We start from the raw sequence: 26,870 nt of genomic DNA, 5'->3' as shown, positions 1-26,870 counted from the left end.
GGAGCGCACACTTGTGAAGGGGTGTAAACCAGCACTTCATGCCTCTGTGGCTCCGACATCCATTTTCCACAATGTTTCTGTTGCCTGTTCCCAGTCTCCATGAAGCTGCTACTCTGTCAGCATGTGTGTATGCCCGTTGTGGGACGTAATTGTTTGTCGTGTGTTTGTGGTGTGAGGAACTGTGACCGAGCATTCTTCGCTGGTTTAGTAGTACTTTTTTCCCACATGTGCATCAAGAGCCGTGTACGAGAATGTCTCTGCAGTACTGTGTATGATGGCCCCAATGCGAAACAGCATAGATGTGTATGACAGGAAAAAACATACATAAGTTGTAGCTTATCCGTACAATGGGATACCGTGCAGTCCTGAGGAAGACTGGACTGGGGTTACACCCTACAGTGTGGAGGAATCTCACGGACACGGTGCCGAGTGAATAAAGCCACACACAGCAGTATGACCCTTTGTATGCGAAGTTGAAGACCAGGACTAATTTATAATGTCAGAAGTCGGAGAGTGGTTACCTTTTGTGGTGACGTATTGACTGGGGATTTCTGTGAAGCTCAGCGTGTTCTGCATCTTGCTCTGGGGGTAGTGCGTGGAGGTGTGCACATGTAAAATCTCCTGAGCTGTCTTCACAGGACCAGTCCTTTCTGTGCATTTTATTTTTTTAGATTTTTAATTGAAGCATAGCTATGCTCTGTTTTTTGCTTGTTTGTTTTAATAGGAATCTGAGTATTTGCATCTACCGCTGAATGAGCAAAGCCCAATCCAGAATATGCATTCCTGTCAAGGCCCTTTCATCGCCCCTTGGGGTTACCCTTATGGCTCTGACTTGCCAGCTATGTTCAAGGATTTCCACCTGGGGGGGTCAACATCCTAGCTCTCTGTGGTGTTTGGTTGGCAACCAGAACAGTTCTTTTTGGTATTTTGGGCCACAGAGGTTGCAAGTGGATTGTAGAATTTCAGCCTTTCCCTGAATTGCCACAGCCCCCTCTGTCCCCTTTTTCCCCGACCTAGGTGGCTACCCCAAGAAAGGAGACCAGGAAACCCATGAATCCGTTCCAATCCACTTCCAAACTCAGAAGGTGGTTCTTGTGATGGGCATCAACATGTCCTCCTTTGATGCATGCCTCAAATTCCCATAATGAGCAAGGGCCCAGCCCCTGTGTGACTATTAATTTAATAGACCATGCTCCCATTGTCCTTCTGCCTGACCATGTGGCCTGGCTGTTGGCCACTGGCCATAAGTTGGTATTTCCAAAACACGGGGCTTTTCCCATTGTTCCATTTTTTCACTGCTATGCATCAACATAAACATTAGAACTACACTATGAACAAAAGACAAAATAATCCTGAGCCTGATACAGCCATGGGGTTTTGGATAATGTTGGAAAAACACTCTAATGGAGAGGACAGTGCCCAGAAAGATTCCATTAAAAAGTGGTAACAGATAAAAAATACCTTTACACACTTCTTAAAAAACAGTATGACAAAATTAATAGCACATCCTATATAGTCTTCTGTAACCTTGACTTTAAGAACACAGAAGTGAACAGCTCAGTGAGCTGACTTGAGGGCAGTGATCTAACAGTTTTCCTGTAGTAAAAGCTGTTTTTATTTTTTTTAAAGATTTTATTTATTTATTTGACAGACAGAGATCACAAGTAGGCAGAGAGGCAGGCAGAGAGAGAGGGGGAAGCGGGCTCCCTGCTGAGCCGAAAGTCTGATGCAGGGCTCAACCCCAGGACTCTGGGATCATGACCTGAGCCAAAGGCAGAGGCTTTAACTCAGTGAGCCACCCAGGTGCCCCAGTAAAAACTGTTTTTAAAAAACTAGTATTGGAATCCTTAATACAATGATTTTAATCATTAGTGGCTTCACTTTCAGCTGGACCCCTCGTAAGTTTTTTAATTCTTCGTTTTGCTGCAGGACCTTTCAGTTTTGCAAAACTTTGCTATGTACCTGCTGCTTTGGGTGTCCTTCTTCATAAAGGAAGTCCACTGTCAACTCATGCCCGTTTTCTCTCTTGATTTTTTTTTTTTAAGATTTTATTTATTTGAGGGGCACCTGGGTTGCTCAGTGGGTTAAGCCTGTGCCTTTGGCTCAGGTGATGATCTCAGGGTCCTGGGGTTGAGCCCTGCATCGGGCTCTATGTTCAGTGGGGAGCCTTCTTCCCCCCTTCTCTGCCTGCCTCTCTGCCTACTTGTGATCTCTGTCTGTCAAATAAATAAATAAAATCTTTTAAAAAATTTTATTTCTTTGAGAGAGAGAGCCTACACAAGCAGAGGGGAGGGGCAGAGGGAGAGGGAGAAGCAGGCTACCTACCAAGCAGGGAGCAAGATGTGGGACTTGATGCCAGGTCTCTGAGATCATGACCTGAGATGAAGGCAGCCACTTAACTGACTGAGCCACCCAAGCACCCCTATCTCAATCTTTCTAAGGACATCCATTTGTAGTTGTCTTTCAAAAGTTTCTAGCAGAGGGCTCTCACAGCTAGAATACAGTATCCATTCTCTTTACTGCATGTGTATCCGGGCATTGAATAAATAAAAACTATGGACTTCAAATCGTCTCCCTCATAGGAATTTTCCCACAGGAAGAAATGGTAGCGTGCTGTATCCTTGGGAATCCTCCTTAGCAAGTCTTTCAGTCCTGTCTTTGTTGTGTTAGCCAAAATTATGATTTCATCTCTTGTATCTATTTCCAATTGCAAATAGTTGAGCTGTCTGTTACTTAATGTTTACAAAGCTTGAAAAGCTTCTCGAGAAATAGAAAATGCTACTCCTTGTAGTGTTTGAAGATTCATGTCCACAAGGCACATCAGATTAATTTTAATCTGTTGTGATTCTTCCTCAGCTGCGGTCAGTGGGGCAGGAGAAGATTGTGACAGATTGTGTTTTTTGTATCCGTGTAATGATGCATCTTCCTGTACTGTTCCAAACACTTCATCTGTAATGTGGCCCCCTCCAAACTCCCTTTTCAGAGTTGCACTTGTTCCTGCCTACAACATTGTTTGATGATCACAAGAATGTTCTGGAGACCAGACAGTGAATATCCAGTCATATCTCTGGGCATTCTGAGAGTCTAACCTGAACAATATGTAGCTCGGCTGTCTGTCCTCCAGGAAAGGTAAAACAAAGGAATCATAATCCTTACCCCAGGAACCGGAAGGCAGACTACAGAATCCAATCACAAGTGTCTCATTTTCAATAGATATTATTAGAAGTCTGTACTTTCCATTTCTCCTCTGGCAAAGGTATCTTTAACATCTTCACTGGCTTGGAGGCGGATCTGATGGGACGTGGCAGCCGTGGGCTCCCGGCTCTGGCGCCAAGTCTCTGCAGAGACACTTTGGCCCAAGTGGTATGAGTGTCACCCGGGTGCCAGGAGCAGCAGAGACTGCCGAGGGTCAGGTGTCCTGCGTCAGAGGAGTCATGATATCTGTACCTTCAGCTTGCAACTTCCCCAGGGTGTTGTTCAGGGAGACGCTGCTTTGGGAAATATCCCCAGTGTTCTCCTTTATGTGTCAGTAAAACCCTTCCTTTCCCTATTCTTTGGTTTCATTGAGTCTTTTGCCTTGAGCCCATCAAGAGGCAAACCCAGTTTTCAGAAACAAAACTGCCAACCTGACAACCTCACTTGGCATTTCCCTTTTTTAAAATTTAATTTAACTTTATTTATTTATTTGAGAGCGAGAGAGCCCAAGCAGGGGAAGCACAGGCAAAGGGAGAGGGAGAAGCATTCTCCCCGTGGAGCTGAAAGTCCATGCAGGCTCCATCCCAGGACCCTGGGACCATGATCCTTGGGTCATGACCTCAGCCAAAGGCTGACTATTAACTGACTGAACCCCCAGGCGCCCCTCCAGCACAATGTGTAATAGAAGCCGTGAGTAAACATTATTTTCGTATTGCGGATCTTAGGAGGAAAACAATCAGTCTTTCACCATTAGGTAAGATGTTAGCTTAAGGGTTTTCATAAATGCCTTTAATCAGACTGAGGAAAGTCCCTCTATTAGTAGCTGAGTTTTTTTTTATCATGAGAAGGTGTCCTATTTTGTCAAATGCTTCTTATCCATCTGTTGAGATAAGCATGTGGCTTTTGTTTTCTAATATATTAGTATATCTAGTATATTAATATGATGTTTTACCTTGATTGATATGGATGTTTAATCAATCTTGCATTCCCAGAATAAATTTCATTAGGTTTGTTTAACTCTATATGTTGCTAGATTTGATTTGCTACATTTTGCTGAGATCTTTATGTGTATGTGTGTGTACATTGATGAGAGATATTGGTCTGTAGTTGTCCTGTGATATCTTTGTCTGTTTTGGTATCTATAATCTTAGCCTCATAGAATGAGTTGGGTTCCCTCCTCTTTTTGGGGGGGCAGGGTTTGTAAAGAATTGTTATTAATTCTTTCAGTATATGATATAATTTGCAAGTGAAGCCATTTGGAACTGGGCTTTTATGTGGAATAGTTTTTGACAATTGACTCTATCTTCTACCTTATTATAGGTACATTCAGATGGTCTATTTCTTCTTCAGTCAGCTTTAGTCATTTGTGTCTTTCTGTAATTTTTTCTATTTTATAGAAGCAAGTTGATATTTTGGCATATAATTGTGCATCATAATCTCCTAATTCTCTTTATTTCTCTGTGGTCAGTCCTAATATAACCTCTTTCACTGCTGATCCCAGTATGTGGGTCATTTCTCTTTCTCTCTCTCTCTCTCTCTCTCTTTTAATGAGTGTAGTTAAAGATTTGTCAGTTTGGTTGATCTTTCAAAGGATCACATTTGATTCAGTTAGTTTCCTATATTGTTATTTTATTCTCTTTTCTCTATTTCATTAACTTCTGCTCTAATCTTTATTTTTTCCTTCCTTTTGCCTGCTTTTGGTTTTGTTCGCTGCTCTTTCTCCTTTGACTTAAAGTGGAAGTTCAGTAATTGTTTGGAGAGGTTTCTTTTTCATACAGGCAGTTCCAACTATATATTTCTTTTTTTTTTTTTTTAAGATTTTATTTATTTATTTGACAGAGAGAGATCACAAGTAGACAGAGAGGCAGGCAGAGAGAGAGAGAGAAGCAGGCTCCCTGATGAGCAGAGAGCCTGATGCGGGACTCGATCCCAGGACCCTGAGATCATGACCCGAGCTGAAGGCAGTGGCTTAACCCACTGAGCCACCCAGGCGCCCCCAACTATATATTTCCTCTCGGCACTGCTTTAGTTGGACCCCCTTGGTGTTGGTATGCTCTGTCTTCATTTCTATTAATCTCGAAGTATTTTCTGATTCCATTTTGGTATCTTTGACCCTTTGATTATGTAGGAATGTGTTAATTCTGCATATTGTGAGTTTCCCAAATTTATTCCAGTTATTTATTTCTGGTGTCATGCCACTGTGATATTTGCATTATTTTTACCCCTTTAAATTCATTGAGTTTTTTTTTTTTAATGGCCTAGCATATGGCTTATCTTCTAGAAAGCTCCATGTGCATTTGAAATGAATGTATATTCTGTTCATTGCTGGAATGTTCTTTACATGTCAGACTTACACTGTTGTTTTATAGTATGGTTCAATTCTTCATCTTCATTATCTCTGCATAGTTGTCCTATCCATTATTGAATGTGATATATTGAGTTATATTATTGTCATATTGTCTGTTTCTCAGTTTCTGTCAGTTTTGCTACAAGCAGTTGTGTGTTGAGTTATTATGTGAATATATGTTTAGACTTGTTTCACTTTCAGATGACTTGACCATTTTATTATTACAAAATAATCCTGTTTATCTTACTAGCATTTTTATTTTTTATTTTTTAGAAAAAGATTTTATTTATTAGACAGCTAGAGACACAGTGAGAGAGTGAACATAAGCAGGGGGAGAGGGAGAAGCAGGCTTCCTACTGATCTGGGAGCCTGATGCAGGGGCTCAATGGACCATGACCTGAGCCAAAGGCAGACTCTTAACAACTGAGTCACCCAGGTGCCCCCTTACTATAAAGTCCCTTTTAGCACATGAGTGTATCCACTCCAGCTTTCTTATGATTGTTTGCCTGAGGTAACTTTTTCCATCCCTTTGAGTTTAATCTGTTTGTAACTGAGATCAAGTGCGTCTGCTGTAGACAGCATAGGTGGATCTTGTTTTGTGTTCAGGTGAACAATCAGCACTTTGACTTATTTAAGCCACTCACTTGCAATGTTAATATTGACACTGTTGGTTTATGTCACTGTTCTTTTGCTTTTTGTTTTCCATGACTCACTCATTTCTCTCTCTCTCTCTTTTTAAAGATTTTATTTCTATAGGGGAGAGAGAGAGAGTGCCCAGGAGCAGGGGAGCAGCGGAGGGATGGGGAAGAGAAGCAAGACTTCCTGGCTGAACAGGGAGCCAGGAGCTGGGCTTGATCCCATGACCCTGGGATCATGACATGAGCAGGAGGCAGGTGTTTAACAAGCTGAGCCACCTGGGTGCCCCTCCACTCCTTTCTTTTTTACTGACAGCTTCTTATTCAGTGAATAAACTGTAATATTTTCATTCTTTAATCATTAATCACTTTATTTTGTAGTTAATTTCTTAAGATGTTCTTTTGCTTTTGCCAAATTTTCTACATTTTAAATTTTGTGATTTTTTTCCTGTGGGTCTCGCCCCCACTGACCTGATCTCTGCTGAAGGCTCTAATCATCATGTATATGCTGTCACCTCCCAAATCTGTTTCTCTAATCCGGATATTTCTCCTCCCCTGTGCTCTGTATCCAACTGCTAACCTCACTGCATTTCTAATAGTTGTCTCAGATTCCACATGCCCAAACTGGTTTCTGTGATGCTGCTTCCCCCAATGTCCTGCTTCCAGAATCTTCCCCATATCCAAGGAAAGCACTCCCCATTTCTACTTGCAGTCTGAAATACTGGATGCCCTCCTTGATTCCTCCTCCTCACCACCCAGATTTGGTGGTTAGGAAATGCTGCAAAGTCCATCTGTAAATATCCGACACCCAACCATTTCCTATATCTTCCCTCCTCACACCCCAGACGTACAGCCCACATCCCCCTCCTGGGACACAGCACTGGTTTCCTACAGTTTGCCTACTGGTGGCTCACCACGCTCCTCTCGATTCTCACAGCAGCAAACAGGTGCTGCTTAGAAAGTCAATCCCATTCATCTGTTCATTCTTGTAACTCCACACCTCACTCAGAGAAAACTCAAAAGCCTTCTAATACCCTCAGACCTGATGAGGTCACCTTCTCAGTGAGGCTCCCCTGATCCGTGGAGTAAAGGAGCCATCGTCCCTGTCTCAGCACAGGTGCTCTCTGGGTCTCCTTCCTCACAGCTCCTGCCAACTTCCAACTTAAACACTTCCCTTATTACTACATTTACACAATACACAGTTCACGTCTGAATGACCCTGGTGCACGGTGCATGGTAACCTGTGTGCGAACTTCTTTACAGTAGGTACTATCCATGCATTTTCTCTTCTTTGTGATTTCTGACTAATTTTTGCAGCTTCATTCATTGTTAGAAGACTGTTTTCTACATGTAACATAAACATGTGTTAAGTGACTCTTCACATTATCAATGAGGCTTCCAGCAACAGTAGGCTATTAGTTATGCTTTGAGGGAGTCAAAAGCTATATTTGCATTCCTGACTTCATGGGGTAGGGGTCACTGCCCCAGTCCCCACATTGTTCGTCATGTGCAATCTGCCCCTTACACTAGAACATACTCTCCATAAGATCAGCACATTTTCTTTCTTCTTAGTCTCACTCAGGTGCCCAGATGTAAACATAGCATTTCCCGCATGTAGCACACAATTATCAGTTGAATGAATGAGCAGCTAGAGGACTCCCTCTTCTAGATGCCCCTGAGGCACAGCTGTTCTGTGGAAGCTCCCATCCCCGTATGTCCACCTCCCCATCAGTGCTGCCTCTCTCTTCTCACAGGGCTCCCCTCCCCTCCCTCTCTCTGCTCAGCCCCTCCTCCCACACCATCTCTCCTGCACAGCACAGCACACAGAATTCTCTCTCCAGAAACACTGTACTCAGGCTTTTGGGTCCTTTTCTCCAACCACAAAGAGATCTACATTAGACTCTGCTTTATAAATCCACGAACTTGGATCCAAGCCAGCACTAGGATCACTGAACTAAGGGTAGGGGAGAGAGGGCAGAGCAGCTGGAGAGAGAAACTAACTGATGTTTATTAAGGCTGAGAAACATTCAGATTCCTCCTCCTTCTCCAGAATCCAAAGAATAATCTAGAAAACAAGTCTAGAGTGAGGGGAAGAGATGGATGAATCTGAAAGTCTCTGTAGTACAGAGACTCCTGTGTGTCAGGGACAACCTAGGCCTATGGGAACATATACCAAAGGCCACCCACTGCTCTAACTGATGAGGTCACCCAAGGGAGAATGGACAAGAACTCGTACACAAGAGCAAGAACAGGCCTGATGCTCTAGAGATACAGTGAAAAAAACCCATCCCCAAATGGAGGCTATGACCCAAGCCAGGCCTGATGCGAGGCTGATGCAGTCACAGGAAGCTCTTGTTGCACAAAGTGGCAGGTGACCTCCATGTTCCTATGATCACAGGTCCTAGTAGATAAGCTTCCACAGAAGGGGCAAGAACATGGAGCAGAGAGATGACCCAGCTGAGGGGTGAGCACATCACGCCTATGATGCACTAAGCACACACTGGGCACCGACCCCATCGCTGCTCAGCTTCTCACAGCCTACTCCTACCCCTACCTGCAAACAGACTCAACACAGCAAACACAGATTCTGGAAGGTTCTCAGAGTTTCCATTTATTTGCTATCTCAATTTTAGAAATCTCCTTTTATTACCTCATCAACCCCACATGCGAAGAATTAGGAAACACAACTTATATCTGGATTCTCATTTTCAACAGGGAAGTTAGTCATTTGTACTCAGCCCAACATGAAATAAGGACATGGATGGAGATGGTCCAACCCTGCCTCTGCTGGAACAGGAAAGCACATCAGAGAAGAGAATTCAGATCAGAATAGGGAGGGGTCTGGTGGGCAGGATGGGCAAATCTCTTCACGTCCTCATGTTATGTTCATAAGAACACAGACACATTCTGACACCTTCTGCACAAAGTCAGGGGTTGTTGGTGTCACAAGTGAGGGTGTGAAGAGATCTTCCATCTCTTAGTCCCCACAAGGCAGCTGGTCTCACACTGTGAAAAAAAATCATGTACAAAATGAGATCAGTCCCATAAGTGGGGACATTCTCAACAGACCCCTCATGCTCAAAGTGTCCCTAGTGCCCCAACCCTTCCCCACATCAGGGACTCTGGAGTCTCACCTTTAGGAGCCATGAGAGACACATCAGAGCCCTGGGCACTGTCATCACCTAGGGGAGAACAAACAGGACATGGTCAGAGCCCACAGGAGAGGAGACTAAAGGAGGAGTTATAGGGTGAGTGAGCTCCCCATGGGGTCCTGTCTATGCTATCCCAGGGTCTCAGGGATCACCCCCTCCACACTTACCTGCAGCATGATAGTAGCCTGGTCCTTTTCTTCCTGTGGGAAAAAAATATGTCAAAGGCTGGAGGCATGGCTGGGCCCTAAGATCCTAGAAGAAGTTCCCAATCCTGGTTCTAAATGAAGTTTGCATAATTCTGGCTGAACACCCAGGACATGATCAGGAAACAGGACGAATGAGGTGTGGTGTCCCTGGGCCACCTAACTTGCTGGAGGTCTGTTCTCAGCAGGGACCTTCCTCTCTGCTGGGAATCAGGTCCCCATCACCAGAATTACCAAGATGAAAATGTGTCCTCCTTCATTTTCACAAGTGTTTGCTACCAAGTGAGTGTAGTAATCAGCTCCAGAGTGGACACATCCATGTGCAAGGATGGTACTTTCCAGTAACAAGACAGGACATTCTCCTACCTAGGAAACCCCCCAGAGGGACAAGAGACCTCAGATCCCCCCACTCCATTCCGTACCTGAGCGCTTCTTCCTCCAGATGACAGCGCCAATCACCACAGTGACCGCCAGGAGCACCAGGCCAGCAATGATCCATGTGATGGGGATGGTAGGAGGAGGTGGCTCTGGAAAGAGAAGGGACGGTGAGGAGTCCAGGCCTCTGGTTTGAATTCTGACCCTGCTGAAGTTCTTGAGAAGGATTTTACTTTGCCCGAGAAGAGGTTCTACCCGAAAACCCTCCTTACTCCATCTCAAGGTGATGGGCTCAGGCAGCCCCTCATGCTGCACATGGCATGTGTATCTCAGCTCCTCTCCAGAGGGCACCACCACAGCCGCCCACTTCTGGAAGGTTCCATTCCCTGTAGGCCTGGTCTCCACAAGCTCTGTGTCCTGGGTCAGGTCCTCACCATCATGGTGCCAGGTCAGGGTGATCTCCGCAGGGTAGAAGTCCAAGGCCCAGCACCTCAGCGTGACAGCACGGTCAGAGATAGGGTGGTGGGTCACGCGTGTGTTGGGTGGTTCTGAGGAAGAGAATCAGAAAAACCACACTTGGGCTTATCTTTATGGGCCACTGAAGGAACAGTCATGTGACCACCCTGAGGTGGACCAGGTATTGGTTCGGATGGAAGAAGCACAAAACCGAGTCACCAACCCAGCCTTTGGGAATTTCTAATCCTGGAAAGTTCTAGAATCAGGCAGAGAGCCCAGGGTAAGAGGCTGCAGGTCTAAGGGGAGTGCGCACTAGTGGTCCTGACTGCGGTGGAGAGTGAATGACTCAAAAAAACCCAGTCAGACCTCCAAAGATGTTTGTATTGGAGAAAAAGGCCTTGAGAGGTTAAGTCACGGTTCTCAAGGTGGCTGCCAGGGTCAAAGGGAACCGGGTTATTGCAGGGATGGTCTCCACCTGCCTCCTGGGAGAGACTGGATTCCTCCATTGTCCTTTAGAGAAAAGCGGCCCTCTGGCTGAGTCACTCTCTAGCAGGAACTTGAACACCCAGGCGGACCTCCCTCTCCCCACCCGTGGGAGGTCGGTGTTTTGCCACTGAGTCCACTTTCCCTTCCTGGTGGGAAGCCAGCCCCAGGGGAGGGGAGATCAGGGAGGCCCCGCGGCCCCTAGTACCTGCGCGCAGCAGCGTCTGGTTCCCCATCTCCAGGTACCTTTGGAGCCACTCCACGCACCTGCCCTCCAGGTAGCTCCTCCAGCGCTCTGCATCACCCGCCGCCTCTAACTTGCGCCGGGAGATCTGCGCTGCCGTGTCCGCCGCGGTCCAGGAGCTCAGGTCCTCGTTCAGGGCGAGATAATCCGCGCCGTCGTAGGAGTATTGACGGTACCCGCGGAGGAGGCGCCCGTCGGGCCCCACGTCACAGCCGTACATGTTCTGGATGGTGTGAGACCCTGGCCCCGCCCCGACAGGCAGGGGGTTAAACAGAAAGTAAAACCGCCTAAAAGTTCCCGCGGGTTCTTTCGGCTTAAGGATAGGGGACAGGGGTGGGGGTGCGGGAGGGTCCCTCACACTCGGGTGACGCTCAGACCCGGATATCGGAGAATGAGGGTCGTGACCTGGCCTTGGGCCCTGTCGCTCACCGGCCTCGCTCTGGTTGTAGTAGCCCCGCAGGGTGTTCAGGCTCAGTCGGTAAGTCTGTGCGGCGTCCTTGAGGTTCCGGGTCTGCCGGTCCCAATACTCCGGCCCCTCCTGCTCCACCCACCGCGCCCGCGGCTCCAGCCTCCGACTGGCAGAGTCGCTGTCGAACCGCACGAACTGCGTGTCGTCCACGTAGCCGACGGCGATGAAGCGGGGCTCCCCGCGGCCGGGCCGGGACACCGCGGTGTAGAAATACCTCAGGGAGTGGGAGCCTGCGGGCGCGGAGGGGCTGAGAACCCGCCCGACCCTCCTCCCGGCGCGGGGCCCGGGGCCCAGGTGGAGGCGTCCGGGAGGGCAAGGGGAGGGGGCACCAAGTGGGGGAGAGCAGGGCGCAGGCGGGGAGGGACGGGGGAGCACAGGCCCGGGCGGGCCGGGGCGGCTGGGTGTCTGGGGCGGGGGCGGCGGAGAGGCGCCTTCCCCGGGGGTCCCCTCGTTCCCGCCTCGCAGAGGCCCTTTCCTCCCGCCCTGCACTCACCCGCCCAGCTCTCGGCCACGGCCAGGGCGCCGGACAGCAGCAGGAGGAGGTTTCCGGGCATCACAACCTGATTGTTCAGGGTCTGCAGAGTCGGTGAGCCGCAGCTAAACTCGGAGACGGTGAGAAGACTTCATAATCCGGGACCGTGGTGCCGCTGATTGGCTTCTCCAGAAACCTGTCACCCAATGGGAGTGGTAACCGGTATCGCGTCAGGAGTATCCCGGCAGGAGAACCTCACACAGGTTGGGAGAGGGGGACGTGAACCCTACAGAGATCCGGACTCCCCAACACTGAGCTTCCCCACCCGGGACAGAGGCCTGAGGCCTGAGAGGCGACCCAGGGACCTGAGCCTTTGCCCGAATCCCTCACCTACTGCACAGAGCGCTCTTTGTCCCCCTGTCCCCCTGAGCCGTGGCCCAGGAGCTGTATGAGTCAGTGATTCTCAAACATTCTGTTCACAGGGTATCAACACAGTCTCACAGGATCATTTTGTGTCTGTGGGTTATCTCTATCAGTATTTACTGTAGTAGGGATAAAACAGGTTCAAAAATTCATTAGTTCATTTAGAATCATATTAATACTGTATGGCATGAAAATAAAAATATTGTTTTTATGCAAAATATTTCTACAAATAAAAACCATAGCGAGAAAAGAGATGTTCTAGCATTTTACATTTTTGCAAGTCTATGTTGCATTAATATCCACAGGCCATCTGGCACAGGAAACAGACCTTGTACTAATGCATGATTTTTTAAAAAGTAATGTGCTGAATGGCCAAAATTAACAAGACACTAAACAACATGTGTTGGAGAGGATATGGAAAAAGGGGAACCCTCTGACACTGTTGGTGGGAATGCAAGTTGGTGCAGCCACTTTGGAAAACAGTGTGGACATTCCTTAAGAAATTAAAAATAGAGCTTTCCTATGACCCTGCAATTGCACTACTGGGTATTTACCCCAAAGATACAGATGTCGTGAAAAGAAGGGCCATCTGTACCCTAATGTTCATAGCAGCAATGGCCACAGTGTCCAAGCTGTGGAAAGAACCAAGATGCCCTTCAACGGACGAATGGATAAGGAAGATGTGGTCCATGTATACAATGGAGTATTATGCCTCCATCAGAAAGGATGAATACCCAACTTTTGTATCAACATGGATGGGAGAAGATTATGCTGAGGGAAATTAGTCAGGCAGAGAGAGTCAATTATCATATGGTTTCGCTTATCTGTAGAGCATAAGGAATAACACGGAGGACATGGGGAGATGGAGAGGAGAAGTGAGTTGGGGGAAATTGGAGGGAGAGACTGTGGACTCTGAGAAACAAACTGAGGGTTTTGGAGGGGAGAGGAGTGGGAGGTTGGGTGAGCCTGGTGATGTGTACTATGGAGGGCACGTATTGCATGGAGCACTGGGTGTGGTACGTAAACAATGAATTCTGGAACACTGAAAAGAAATAAAAAAAATAAAAAATTTTAAAAAGTAATGTGTTGTTTAAGTTATGTACATGTACCAGTGTTGATGAGATTGATATTGAATTATCAAAAAGTCATATTTTGGGGGCTCTTGGTGACTCAGTGGGTTAAACTTCTGCCTTAGGCTTGGGTCATGATCTCAGGGTCTTGGGATGGAGCCCTGCATTAGGCTCTCTACTCAGCAGGGAGCCTGCTTCCCACCCCCGCCCCCCGCCTGCTTCTCTGCCTACTTGTGATCCTTCTCTCTCTGTCAAATTAATAAATAAAATCTAAAAAAACAATATGCCTTTTTAAAGAGATTTTATTTATTTATTTGACAGAGAGATAGAGAGCACAAGTAGGCATAGCAGCAGGCAGAGGAAGAGGGAGAAGCTCTCTGGTGAGCAGAGAATCTGATGTGGGGCTCTATCCCAGGACACTGGGATCATGACCTGAGCCAAAGGCAGACATTTAACTGACTGAGCTGCCCAGGCACCCCCATATTTGTTTTAATATTACCACAGATCCCAATAGAAAAGTTTGTCAGTAATGGGAGGCTGTCAAGTTTATTGGTACATCACAAGTTTCTGATTTTCTCTTGAAAGCTTACATTTGATCAAGGCAACAGGTACTCTCAACTGTCCTATGTGAGTTGATTTTCATGAAAGCTTATGTTCATGTTCATTTTCCAGAAACTGGATATGTACTATCTGAATACTAACTATGAGCCACCTATGGCAACTTCCAGAAACTGTCTTGCTAAATGTCCTAGTCTAAATAATCCAAGTTTTTGTGTCATTCATTTGTCAGGTAAAAAAGGAATTCTGTTAAAAAAGGGGGGGGCGGCCAGTTCATTTTACGCAAATTATTTTCCTTGGGGTTTATGCATGCAGAAGGGCTGTACACCCCACATCGTTATATATGACATGTTTGAATGTGGATTTGAGAATGATTAATAAAGATAATATTTTTAATGCTTCAATCAGAGTGTTTTAATGTGATTCTAGTTTTGTTTTGTCCTACTTTTGTTTTGAGGTATTTTACTTGCACGTAGGCATTACCTCCCTAGAGAAAGAATCCCAGGATTTCCCCTTGTGTGGGTTTTCATCTTGCTTCTTCATGGTGCCAGCTGAGGTTCTCAGGACAATGAAACCAACCTGGAGGGATGGGTGTGGATTCTTCTGCCATTTTTCTAGATCTTTGAGTTGTACATCAAATCTGCGGCTGCTCACTTCACTCAGGTTTAACCTGCGCATAAGGTTCACAGCAATGTTTCCAGCTCGGTGGTCATCAGTGATTTCAAATTCCCAATGTAACCCTGCTTCGTCATCACAGTTAGAAACGGGATGATGACTTTGGAGCATGGCCTAATAAGATCTGCCTTTGCTTCTCTTCTAGGCATTAATACTCTTGAGAGCATCTGCTGCGACATTCATGGGACCATTATGGTGGCTTGGAAAAATGGTGGAAAGAGTGGTTTTGTTTTTTTATGGAAGTGAGTAGTGATGAAGAATAACAATTGCCCTGTGGACCCATCACCTCCATTCTTGCTAAGTTTTACCTCAGTGCGAATGTCAACACAGTGAAAAGGCAAATAATGTCTAAGTGATTTTATGAAAATAGTGTTAACTTCATGGATTCTGTGCAAGGGCCTCAGTGACATCAGGTGTTTCCCAGACCACACTTTGAGAACGGCTGCTCTGAAAACCGTGGGAGAGTCTCCCGCTGGTCCTGCCCTGGCCTCCTCCTCACTCAGCAGAATCCCTCTCCCTGATCTACACTTCCTGCTCTGAAAACTCAGCTATGACTCTAGCCCCTGAGTGCATCTAGAAGAGACCTCACCTCCTGGAAATGAGATAGCAGAGAGGGTCCCCAGTCTGGAAAGGAAGGTGGAGGGACAGGGATTTCCCTTTTGTAACTGGGGACAGTTTGTACCTGTAGGCACGAGATTCATGCATAACCGACTTTAATTTTGTGACACATCGGCTTCATATGTATTCACATCCCAGACAGAAATCCGATGTCGTCTGTAAGAGAAATCATGTTGGTCTTTTCACTCTACATGTGTCTGATATGTTTGACTCAAGACCCACAAAGCATGAAGCACAGCACCTACCAATACAACAGTCTGTGCGGAAGGAATTGTTCTGTATCTGCGCTGTCCAGTATGGTGGCCACGAGATGCGTGTGGCTCTTGAGATGCAGGTGGCACTTGAAATAGGGCTGGTGTGCTGAGCAGTTGCATTTTTAATTGTTTTAAATGAATAGGAGTTTAAGTAGCCATGGGTGGCTCATAGCTACTATTCAGACAGTACATATCTAGAACGCTCTTAGTTGTCAGGATCCTCCTCAAAGAAGAGACTGTGTGACTCATGGGTGTATGTGTATTAAATTTACCTTTAAATGGAAGTCGTAGATTTGTCTATGTGGATCTGAAACATATGCCTAAAATACAGCATGAAAGTGTAATTACCATGCATTGAGACAGCTGAAGTGTACAGACATGAACCAAAACGTGATTATCACATCTAGGTCATGAGTGCTCAAGATGCCCATCCCTGGAGCTCACTGTTGTCTCTATTGCTTTGGATGTCTTGGTGTTGGTTGAGTTCACCTGGTGAACATAGGAGGTTCATAAGTCCTCACTGAGCCCAGGTGAAAGGGTATATTGGCTACAGCATGTACCTTGTAGGCTCTGTACATACTTGTAAACGTCATAAGACAGAAGACAGACATCTTAGATTCCACCACCTTATCATCCTTTACCTCTTGCTCCTCCCCACACTTTTGCCCAAGTTCAGACAATTCTCCGTGTTTCCCTTCAACCTTGTGAAACCCTCTGCTCCTCATTTCTACCGAGGTGAAAATATACACGAAATGTTTACAACCGTAGGATGAAGAAATTCTCTAAGCACAGTCTAGTGTCGAAAACCTATAGGAAAAGTATGAAATATCTGCATGTCAATCACACTCTCACAAAGATACAAACTCATGTCCATGAGCAAATTAAAAGACACAAAAACAATTGTGACAGACAAAAGGGTAACATGGTTCAATGCTCTTCAGCCCAAGACCACCGGAGCAGTTGTGGGGCATTCAAGTTGGATCTATCACCTGTTGCAGTGAGAGAGAACGCACATCTTTGGGGGCCACAGGGCAACTTAATATGAAGGTGTTGGAACCTATGGGACATGGACTTTGAATGGGAGTTTTTGAGAGGACCCATGGAATTTGGGGCCCACTCCCGACTGCGTGTTGTCAGGAGGTGTGGGCAATCCCATGGTTGAGCATCTCAGTGAGTCCGCTCTCCAGCAGGCCAGACCAGAGCGAGGAGAGAGCAGTCATGGTGAAGAAGCAGTGATTGCTCACATTGGCTGACACAGGGAGATCCGTGTTATTATGTTGGTTCTTCAGCGCCTTATTTTGTCTGTATGGACACAGAGTGATGTCGTGGTTTCAGAATGTCCTTGTCTGATGCTGATGTTCTGTGAGGCTCATGTCCCACAGGAGAGGAATATGGCCAAGTGGTGAACATTTGGCAGCTTCTGACCACACTGAGCCCAAAGGTCAGTGTCAGACCAGACCCCAATGTTGGGGGCTGCTGGCTCTTCTCTGTTAAATTTCAGATTTTAAAATAGCTGCACCCCATTCAAAACATAATCATAGAATTGGTGTTTTCATTTCCTTTGGGTAAACACCCAAAAGTGGAATTGTTGGATTATATGGTGAAATATTATGTTGTACGTCTGAAATGAAAGGAACCCTGTGTATCAAGTGTGCTCAAATATTAAAAAAAGAAAGAGAAGGAAAAAGAGAAATAAAAAATATTAGAAAAGAATTTGGAAAGGAGGAAGTGAAATATCAAACAAATTTGTACAAATTTGTAAACAAATTTATAAAAACAAAATGTATTTGTAATAAATAAAAAACAAACATGAGAATGTGGAATAAGTAATGTGAATAAAACTTAAAATCGATGAACTTGGCAAAGATGAAAGTAAGGGATGAGAGCATCCATCAGAAGGTTGGGAAAACACCGTCATAAAGGTTGATGAGAGTGAACACTGGGGTACAATTTTTTATAGGTGCTTTAGAAAAATGTCTCCATAAATGCTATGTACTTATATTGTGACACAGATATTTTCTTCGAGCAGTTTGTCCTAAGTAGAAAATCACACATGTTCTCAAGGATGTTTCTTGACTTGTGGTTTATAAAAACAAAGAAGGGAACTTATCTAAGCACTATAATCAATATGATGAAGGTAAGTATAAAGAATGGGACAATTAACATGTCTCAGGGATTATCATCATGTGATTTGCACAGAGGGTCACAGTTCATCATGAAAGCAAACCCAGGAGGCACCGCCTAGGGAATCCCTTTGTACAGACAGGGAAAGGGAGACTCAGAGACAAGGAGGTGGTGGAGTCAGGGTTCAGCCCAGAAGGTTTGCTCCCAGAGACCTTGTTGACTTTTTCATTGTCCCCTGTCCATCAGGGGGTGGGTATTATGTGCACTCCATGCAAGTGAGCTGTTACAATGTTCCAGAATGTTCTGTGATGGGAGGCTGCTGGGCTCCGAGCCTAGGAGGACATTAAGGATCAATGTAACTCACCTGCTCAAATCACACTAAAGTCCATCATCCAGTGGACATCTCAAGGCTTCCAGGGGCTCAGGATCAGCTGGCCTCTGGAGCTATAGCTCAGAGCAAGAGTGACACTCTGGTGACAGGACATAGGCAGTGTCATGTGGGAGATGGGCATGGAGCAGAAATGACAGAGGAAAACGTTAAGTCGCTTCTGAGATGAGTGCTGTGTGGAGAAAGGTCATGATATCATGAAAGCAGAAACCAGGAGACCTAGCAAGGCCCTTACCACTAGGATCAGTCACATCTACAGGATGCAACAGGCATATGGATGTGAAACAAAAACACATCTACACACAGTGCTGTATGATCATAGTATAGGAAAGAGCTCTGGGAAACTAACAATACGACAACAGAAACGAATAATTGAGGGGATACACTGGATGATTATAGTTGTCCTTCCCCAAAATCATACAATCAGGAGGGTGATGGCAGCAGGAGAGAAGACCTGTTTGTTTCTTAATCAAGTGATTCCCAAAAGTTAATAATAATTGTTTTTAAAAGGAGGGTGAATAGGAAACGATGGAAAACAATTTCAGGAAAGTTTCTCCGAGTTCACAGGGATAAGCACACATGTTGAGAGACCCACCCAAATTCTCACCTAGAGCAGAGGAGAGGAGACCCACACCAGGACACGTCACCGTGAAATGTCAGAAAGAGGGTGGGAGGGCAGACACGCTGAAGACTCCAAGAGGCAACAACACAGGCCTGGGGACTTGAAGACATGATGCAAGGCCCCGAAATCCCGAGGTCAACTCTGTCCGGCACAGAATCTCTGTCACATCACCATGTGCCTCAGGGCGAGGGCAGCCTAAAATCTCAGATGTGAGAGTTTCTGTTCTACTTTCCGTGACAACTTCCACAGGACACCAGGAGACAGGGTGGGACAAATGATGGAGAAAACCAACAAGGGGAGCACATGGGATTCCTGGCCACAGGGAACCAGAAGGAGAGAGGCCAAGGGCCCCCAGGAGGAGCTGCAGAGATTCTGGGTGTCAGCCCTGCCCCAGGGGCACAGGCATCCTGTCCCTGCAGGGCACGACTGAGGGCTGCAGGCCAGGCAGCTGCACAGACATGAAGAAGGGAGAAGATTGGGTGGACTTGAATATGTTCATGAAGGTTTACCCAGGGGGATCTAGGGGAGGAATTAAAGGAGCACAACAGAAAAAATAAATGAAGGGATAAGACATTTATTTACTCCAGGGAAAATAAAGTTGATTCAGGAAAGGGCACAATCATAGTCTAGAAAATATTCAGTTGTGACTAATATGTCCTAATAATGCAAGCACTGCACACTGAGCTCATCAAAATCATCAAATTATATGGGGCAGATGGGAGAGTGTGAAAGAGGAGCAAGTTCAGTAAAGTTGCATAAACTGGAAGACCAGAGAAGGAGTCTGAGAAGCAGGGAGTCTGAGAAGCAATAATCAGAGAATCAGCTAGAAGAACTAATGCAGGTGGTCTCTGAGATACAGGAAATGGGGACATGGAAGCTTGAGGACATCTCCCTTGATATAAAGTATTGCAGAAGGACTTGACTTTTAAATCTCTGTGTCTATCCATTTGCTGCAAAGACAACATCGGGGGTGAGATGATGGGTCAGGATGAGTTCTGCACGGAGGCCATAGAGATGGGACAGTAGTTGGAGGAGTCATGGGATCAAGTGTTGTTTTTATGGGATGATTTTACTTTGGTTTATTTAGTTTTGCTTTGTGTGGCTGCATGGGAGTCATCCCAGCATGTTTGTAGGAGGAATGGCTGAGCCAGGAGGGAGGGGAAGTACATGATGCAAGTGAGTGAGGGGCCAGGTGTGGCCACATGGAGGGACAGCCTGAGACAGGAGGGCCCCTCCCCCATCACTGCTTAGTAGCTGAGGACACAGGTGCAGACCTGGGATGGGGTAGAAGGGAGTGTGCAGTATTCTGTGAGTCCTTCTTTTATGAGTAAGGGAAAAATGAGCTCATCACCTCAGAGAGGGGAGCAGGGAGGGAGTGGAGGAGGAAGTGAGAGGCAGCCCCCTCAGGAGGGTGACAGGAGCTGAGTGGGGAAATGGCATCTGGAGAGAGCAGGGCTGGGGCCCCTGAGCTCTGTGCTCTTCACCTTAGAGAGAGAGACTTCCAGCAGCAGGAGGATAGATAAGAGACCAGAAGCAAATGCAACAGAACGGCTCAGGTGTGAGAATCATATTCTGTTCACTTTGTCTTTTATCACTTTTCCCATTTTATAATTTTTCTGCAGTGAATATAGATGACATCATATATATTGTACATCATACATACACATCAAAACCAGAATGTGAAGGCTTTATTTACACTTCCAAAGGGAAGGAGATAGTAGGAAAGTCAGCCTCTCAGGGCACAGAGCTCGAACGGCTGGGCCTGCCTCTCTGTGCTCTGGGCAGGGGACTCACAGAGCCTTTGCTCCATGTCTCAGGACCCTGCTCTGTGGGGGGCCAGGCAGGGCCTTTCCCTTCTTTTTAGAGTCTGCTCATTGTTTTATTTAATAGTAGCATGCCAGTTTTAATGCTTTCAGTCTGGTGGGTTTTCTACTTTACATGGCATTTCAAGCTATTTCAGTGGGAGGATTTGCCCATACAATATAACCCCCCTGTTTCAGAAATAGAAGTTCAAAGGCAAAATAGTTCAGTGAAAAAATGATTGGTCCCAAAGTAGAAGATCAAAACCTGATTCTCCAGTCATGGTCTGAGGATGATCTATCAGGTGTTAGGGATTTTAAAGAAGTGTATTTTTTGAAAACATTTTTCACGTGTGTACAAGAGAATTCCAGAGATACAGATACACAAAAGAAGTCACATGGTAACCCCTCATCCACCCCTCACCCAAGTTCTTTACCCCTAACCCAGCACAGTCAGCCATTTGTCATGTCTCTTACCAGAAAAATACACCTGTGTCCTGATGTGCACTGTTATATCAGGAAACAAGCTCAGGCCACAGCCTGGGAGAAAATATTTGCAAATCACATATCTGATGAAGGACTTGCTGTAGACCACTCATAAAACCCTTACAAAGGGGACCAATAAGAAAAGCACTTGTTTAAAAAGTGAGCAAAAATGGGGGTCGGGCTGGCAGGTGGGAGGGGCCCTAGAACCTCGGGGGAGGAGCTTGAGCATCAGCCCCTAGCCTGGTTCTGCCAACATCCGTGTCCATTTCTGGGCTCTGGTTATTGTCATTCAGCCGGCCGGCGGTTCCCTGCACCACCCCGGAGACCAGCGCTCGCGGGCCGGGCAGGAGCAGCCCTCCCTGGAGTGGCCGCGGGGAATGGAAGCGGAGAACGGGCACAGCTCTTCCCTTCAGCCGCTCAAGCTGTTATACATTCCGGTGTCCACGAATGATGGCTGGAGCTCCTGATAGCGCCGAGGGGGAAGGAACAGCAAATGCAGCAGAAGTTCCACTCCCCGCTCCTGCTGGAGCCCGATGGAGCCATGATGGGTCTCAAGAGGTAACTTGGATGGGATCTTGGGAGAGAAAAAAAAAACAAAAACAAAAAAAACCGTGAATGCAAATCCCGTGTGGAGATCAGTAGTAATGTGTGAATATTGTGTCATTAGCTGTGACAAATGCACGACGGTGAGATTGGGGTTAACAACAGAACAACTGAGTGTGGGGTCCACAGGCACTCCGCACCAACGTTGTCACTTCTCTGTAAATCCCCAACTATTCTAAGATAAAAGAGTGTCGTTTGTAAAATAGCCCTCAGAGAGGGAGTAAGTCCAGGAAGATCAAGGATCTACTTTTCAGTTTTCCTGGGCTTGTCATCCAGGGTCTGGAGAAAGGGTTGTGGGCAGGACAGATGTAAACTCAGACATGGGACAGGACTTCCAGCGCTCTCTCCTCGGATCCCTGCCCCACCCCTGCACCTGGCCCCAGGGCTGCTCCGAAGGCACCTCCTCCCCTCTTGACACAGCCTGCCTATCCTCCCTCTGGACCTAACTCAGCTCAGCATCGTGCGCCCCCTGGCGGTGCAGCATGGGAGCGCGGCAGCACCTCCCTGTGGCCACAGGGCTGAAGACAGAAGACCTGAGCACCCTTTGGGTTTCTCTCCAGGTCTCGCCCCCACCCAGGGACTCCTTGGGCTCCCAGCAGGGCACAGGGCTGTGCCCACAAGGAGAATAGCCCACACAGTGCCAATTCCTCAGTCTGAATTGTCTCCCAAAATACACGCTGGCACAGGTACTTTGCCTTCATTGAATGAACATGGACTCTGGCCTCATGGAGGACAGATCTTCAGGCATAACAGCTGGCTCCCAGGTCCGCAGTGGAGCCCACACACATACTGGGTGCCCTCAGTCTCCTCCAGGGACGTCGACCCCGGAGTCCTTGTCACTTGTTCCTGCTGCTGCTTTTTCAAAAATGGGTCGTCCTCCAAGGAACCCGCTCTGGAGTCTCAGTCCCTAAGAGCAGGAGAAGGAGGGAAGGAGGAGGGGATGAGCTCCCTGGGTGATGGCCTGGATCCTGGGGATGCTCCTGGAGGAGTGAGCACAGGAAGGAAGTAGTGACATTAGGGGGTGGAGGCCAACAAGAGTGCAGGAGGAGGAACCAGGGATGAGAGGGTCAGAGGAAGAGTTCATCTTAGGGCACTGTTGTGGGAGGAGGATGAGTTCTGTCTGGAAGAGGCACAGGGGTTTCTGGCTGGGGCTCTGGGGCATCAGGGGCCTGAGAGGAGGCGAGAGCAAGGCCCATGCACCCTGAAGGGCCAGCCCTGGTTTCTGATTCTGGAGTTTCCAGATTCCCACTCCCTGGACTATGGTTTTACAGATGCCTACCATCCACCCATTTCACAGCCTCTGCCACCTGGGAACATTCTCTGCTTGTGAAGACAGTGGAAACCCTGCTCCAGGAAGAGCAGCCCCAGGGCCTCCAACAGGGAAGGGCCAGCAGCTGGAGCCATGGAGATGCGATCCTGGAGCGTGGGGGCAGCACATGGGATGGAGGCTGGACAGGGCCATGGTACAAGGAGATCAACCAGGACTCAGGGCCCAGGCTTCTGTCTCACATTTCCCCTGGGGATCCAGATGTGTCCCCTCCTGTCTCCCCAGGCCTGCAGGACCCAGGCGTCTGAGCACCATGCCCAAGATGGCCAAGGGGGGAAGCTCCTGGTGCAGGGTCAGACCCCGCCTTTTGGAACCTGGTAGGTGGCCCCCTTCCCCTGCCTGGAGAGCCCAGGACCCTGGTGTGTGGCCTCTTCTACTCCTTGCTGGCCCTTGGACACAGGGACCTGCTGTCTGCCTCCCTCAGGCCTGGCTCCCTGCCCCTGCAAGCTGCGAAATGACAACCTCTGCTCTTGTTGCTTCTGCAGATCCCACATTCTCATTTCTGTACATGGTTACTCAGGTGAAGAGAATTCTGACGTCCCTCGTGATCGCTTCACTCAGCCATGATGACACATACTTTTGAAGTGTGCAACGAATCTCCACATATTTAGGGATTTTCCAGATATCTTCATGTTATGGATTTTTATTTACAGTCACAGAGTATAGCCTGTAATTTTGCTGCCTTTCCATTTATAGAGAGTCATTTTATGGTCAGTCTGTGGTCTATTTTGGCTCATGGTATGGCTTAATTCCTCTAATCCTTATTTGTTCCATTAATGAGAGAGGAGCATGGGTGTCTAAATATGATAATTTGTCTCTTATACCACATGTGTTAGAAATCCTAATTAGGTTCTTCTCCATTCATTACCTTGGTCTTGCTGTGATGCTGACCTGTTATCTTCACAGAAAGTCCTTCTGTGTCTCTAGTGATGCTCCTGGTGTGAAAGCCTATTTTGCTTCAGAATAATGCAACATTCTAGATCCCTTATGCTTTTTATTCCCATGGGATATTCTTTAACCCTTTAACTTCTGACTTATTTTGGTTTCTTATTTCAAGTTTTCTACTCTGCATTGCGTTGGTTTATCTTCACCAACCCGATAATCCAAACTTTTTTCTGGGAATTTTAGTTGGTTTTTATTTAATATGATTTCCAGACATGGTTGGATTTGCATCTATCATTTTATTTGTTTCTGAACTGTCCCTTCTATTTTCCATTCTCTTGCCTCTTTTTGTACCCCTGTTGGTTTCAAGCAATTTTTTGTTTGTTTGTTTATGGTCTGATTCTTCTAGTGGCTCTTTAGCTATATTTATTTCCATTAATTTTTATTTAAGATGTAGGAATTGAAATCTGAATCTTTGGGGTGCCTGGATGGCTCAGCTGATTAAGCAGATTGTTGATTCCAGAGCCTGAGGCGGGGCCTGATCCCGGGACCCTGAGATCATGATCTGAGCAGAAGGCAGAGGCTTAAACCACTAAAGCACCCAGGTGCCCCTCTTTTACTTCTGGTGTTAATAGAGCCGCTCAGCTCGTCAGGGGACAGTTGCCTGGCAGAGCTGTTCTGTCAGGTCACGGTGCACCTGTGTCTCCATACTAAAAGCGCACGTGGTGTACGAGCACCTGGTTCGGCGTATTTCTTGGCCTCTCTGCGCAGGCGCTGACACATCTTTCCAGGACATCGAGCTGTGTTTGCAGTGACTAAGTCTTCAGCTGCTTGTACCCAGGAGAACTGTAGGGCTCTGGAGGCCTCTTTTCCTTTCCTACTATCTCTGCCCCTCTCCTGGAAAATGTCAGGCAGTCCTGCTGATCTGTTTCTCCTAAACTCTGACCTCAAAGTCCTTCCAACTGCACCCCTGCCCCCGCTCCACAGCACCTGCTTGGTGCACAGTGCGTGTGCTGCCAGTACACTGTGTCTGGGCTCTGGTGTCTGTGAGAGTTTCTGTTGCGGAGTAACCAAGTGTAACACGATTCAGCAGCTCCAAGTGACATCATCATGGCAATAAATTCCGGAGGGTCTGACATGTGACGATAGGGGAGCCGGCCAGCTCCCGCCGAGGCTGCTCATTAGGTTGCAGTCAGTATGGGACTAGACTCCCCGTGATGCACAGATATGACGGTGGGGAGGGTCTGTGCTCCCGTTCCCACGTGTGGCTGTGGCAGGAGCGTCAGTCCCTCGCTGGCTTTCAGGGGAAGCCTCAGCTCCTCCCTCTGTGGGGCTCTCCACAGTGAGGGTCTTTCTCACATGGCCCCTGGCTTCTCCCAAACCCACGATCTGAGAGAGGGAGAAACAAGAGGAGAGAGCAGAGCACCACCGTCCCTTTGAGACTTAATCTCTGATGTCACACAGCTTCAGGTCCCCCTTACTCTGTCCTTGAGAAGGGAGTCACTGAGCCCAGTCCACACACAAGAGGAGGAAAATTGGTTCTACTGCTTCATGGGAGGAGAGTCAGTGAATACGTGAACATTTTCAAACCACCACGCCCTGTGCACAAGGTGTCCTGAACTCTTGTTGAAGATTGTCTTCTCCTTGATTCTCACGCAGACGCGGCTGAGCCTTGCTGTGTGCGCTCTTGCTGCTCTTCTGGGGTGAGTGACTCAGATCTGTATGCTCAAGGGTTTTGCACCAAATTGGAGGAATTTTGACACAAGATTTCCTGATTTAGCTGCTCTTTTTTTTCTCCTTCTCATTTTTTGGACTCTATTTGTCTTTTTTAATTCTCCTGTGGATTATGGAGTTTATGCCTGAGTTTTCGCGTCTGAGAGACCACCAAGGAGCCAACATCGATGTAATCACATGAGGGTTTATTTGACAAGCTTAAGCTTGGGCCCAAGTATACCCGACACAGTGGAGTAGGGACTTGGACCCTGAGGTGACATGCTTAAGCTTGGACCCAAGAATACCCGATGCAGTGGAGTAGGGACTTGGACCCCGAACCAGATTACAGTCAGAGTTTTTAAAGAGAGAGTAGGGGTGGATTTGGCAGTAAGTGATTGGGCCACGATCGCATCCCTATGTTCTTGTGATTTATTACAGTGTTAAGCTGTCCTATTTCTGACATGATTTATTACAATGTCAAGCTATCCTACTCCTGACATGAATCATTACATCATTAAGCTATCCTATTTCTAATTGGTTTTTGGTGTTTTGTTTTTAAAACTTCTGGTCAGTCTTCTGGAGCCAGGGGTCATTTACTGGTCACGGAGGCCTAAGATGGCTGCCAGGGCCAAGATGGCTGTACTTATGTCAAGGCTAGACCTGGCTAGACCTGAGGTGGGTTCAGTCTTGTTTTTCTTGGCCTCCACACTTAGTTTCTCTTTAATCATTCTTCCGTGTCTTTTGGATTGGGTAGGTTTTTTTAAAAAATTAATTTCTATTTCTATTCAACCTCATTGAGTCTTCATTCTGCCTTCCCAGGCATTCAATGCTGTTTACCTGTTGAACTTCACTATATACAGATATATATAAAGTAAGTATATAATATAATATATATATTTCTTAGTTTATTCTGCTTCTTTCTTCAGATTTTCTTTCTGTTCGCCATTTAATAACAAGATTTTCTCACATTCCTTCAACACGTATTCATTCAGTTCTTTGAACATAGATCCTGAAGCTGCCTGGGAGCCTGCGGTGCTGACCCCACATCTGGGTGCTCTGGGAATACAGTTCTGTTGACTTTCTCATTAGAGTCACACATTTGTTTCTTTGAATGCCTGCTAATGTGTCCTTTAAAAGTGGATTGTGCATTTTATGTTTTAGCGAATCTGGAATCCATTTTATTTTTCTGAAGATTGTTCTTTTTTTAGAAGTGTTTAACCCTCAGGGACCCCACTATGACCTGAGCCCCTGCAGGGCTTGCCAAGGGATCAGCCTTGACTGAATGGAGAAGCCTGAG

At 46.8% G+C, this 26,870-nt stretch overlaps 1 protein-coding gene and 1 pseudogene across 1 annotated transcript; both read right to left on the bottom strand.

Moving 5' to 3' along the window:
• Positions 1-1,861: 1,861 nt before the first annotated feature.
• LOC116860924 lies at positions 1,862-3,646 on the bottom strand (annotated as a pseudogene).
• A 6,267-nt stretch (positions 3,647-9,913) lies between these two features.
• Positions 9,914-12,134, bottom strand: LOC116860960 (DLA class I histocompatibility antigen, A9/A9 alpha chain-like). Its single transcript, XM_032847334.1, has 5 exons — positions 12,053-12,134; positions 11,520-11,789; positions 11,055-11,330; positions 10,180-10,455; positions 9,914-10,059 (listed from the first exon to the last, which is right to left on the bottom strand). The coding sequence occupies exons 1-5, from the start codon at positions 12,111-12,113 to the stop codon at positions 9,929-9,931; spliced, it is 1,014 nt and encodes a 337-aa protein (XP_032703225.1). The 5' UTR covers positions 12,114-12,134; the 3' UTR covers positions 9,914-9,928.
• Positions 12,135-26,870: the final 14,736 nt, after the last annotated feature.

Source organism: Lontra canadensis, unplaced genomic scaffold, assembly GCF_010015895.1.
Source record: "Lontra canadensis isolate GAN:19392208 unplaced genomic scaffold, GSC_riverotter_1.0 scaffold186, whole genome shotgun sequence".
Lineage (NCBI taxonomy): Eukaryota > Metazoa > Chordata > Mammalia > Carnivora > Mustelidae > Lontra > Lontra canadensis.
This window is presented reverse-complemented; position numbering and strand designations above follow the sequence as displayed.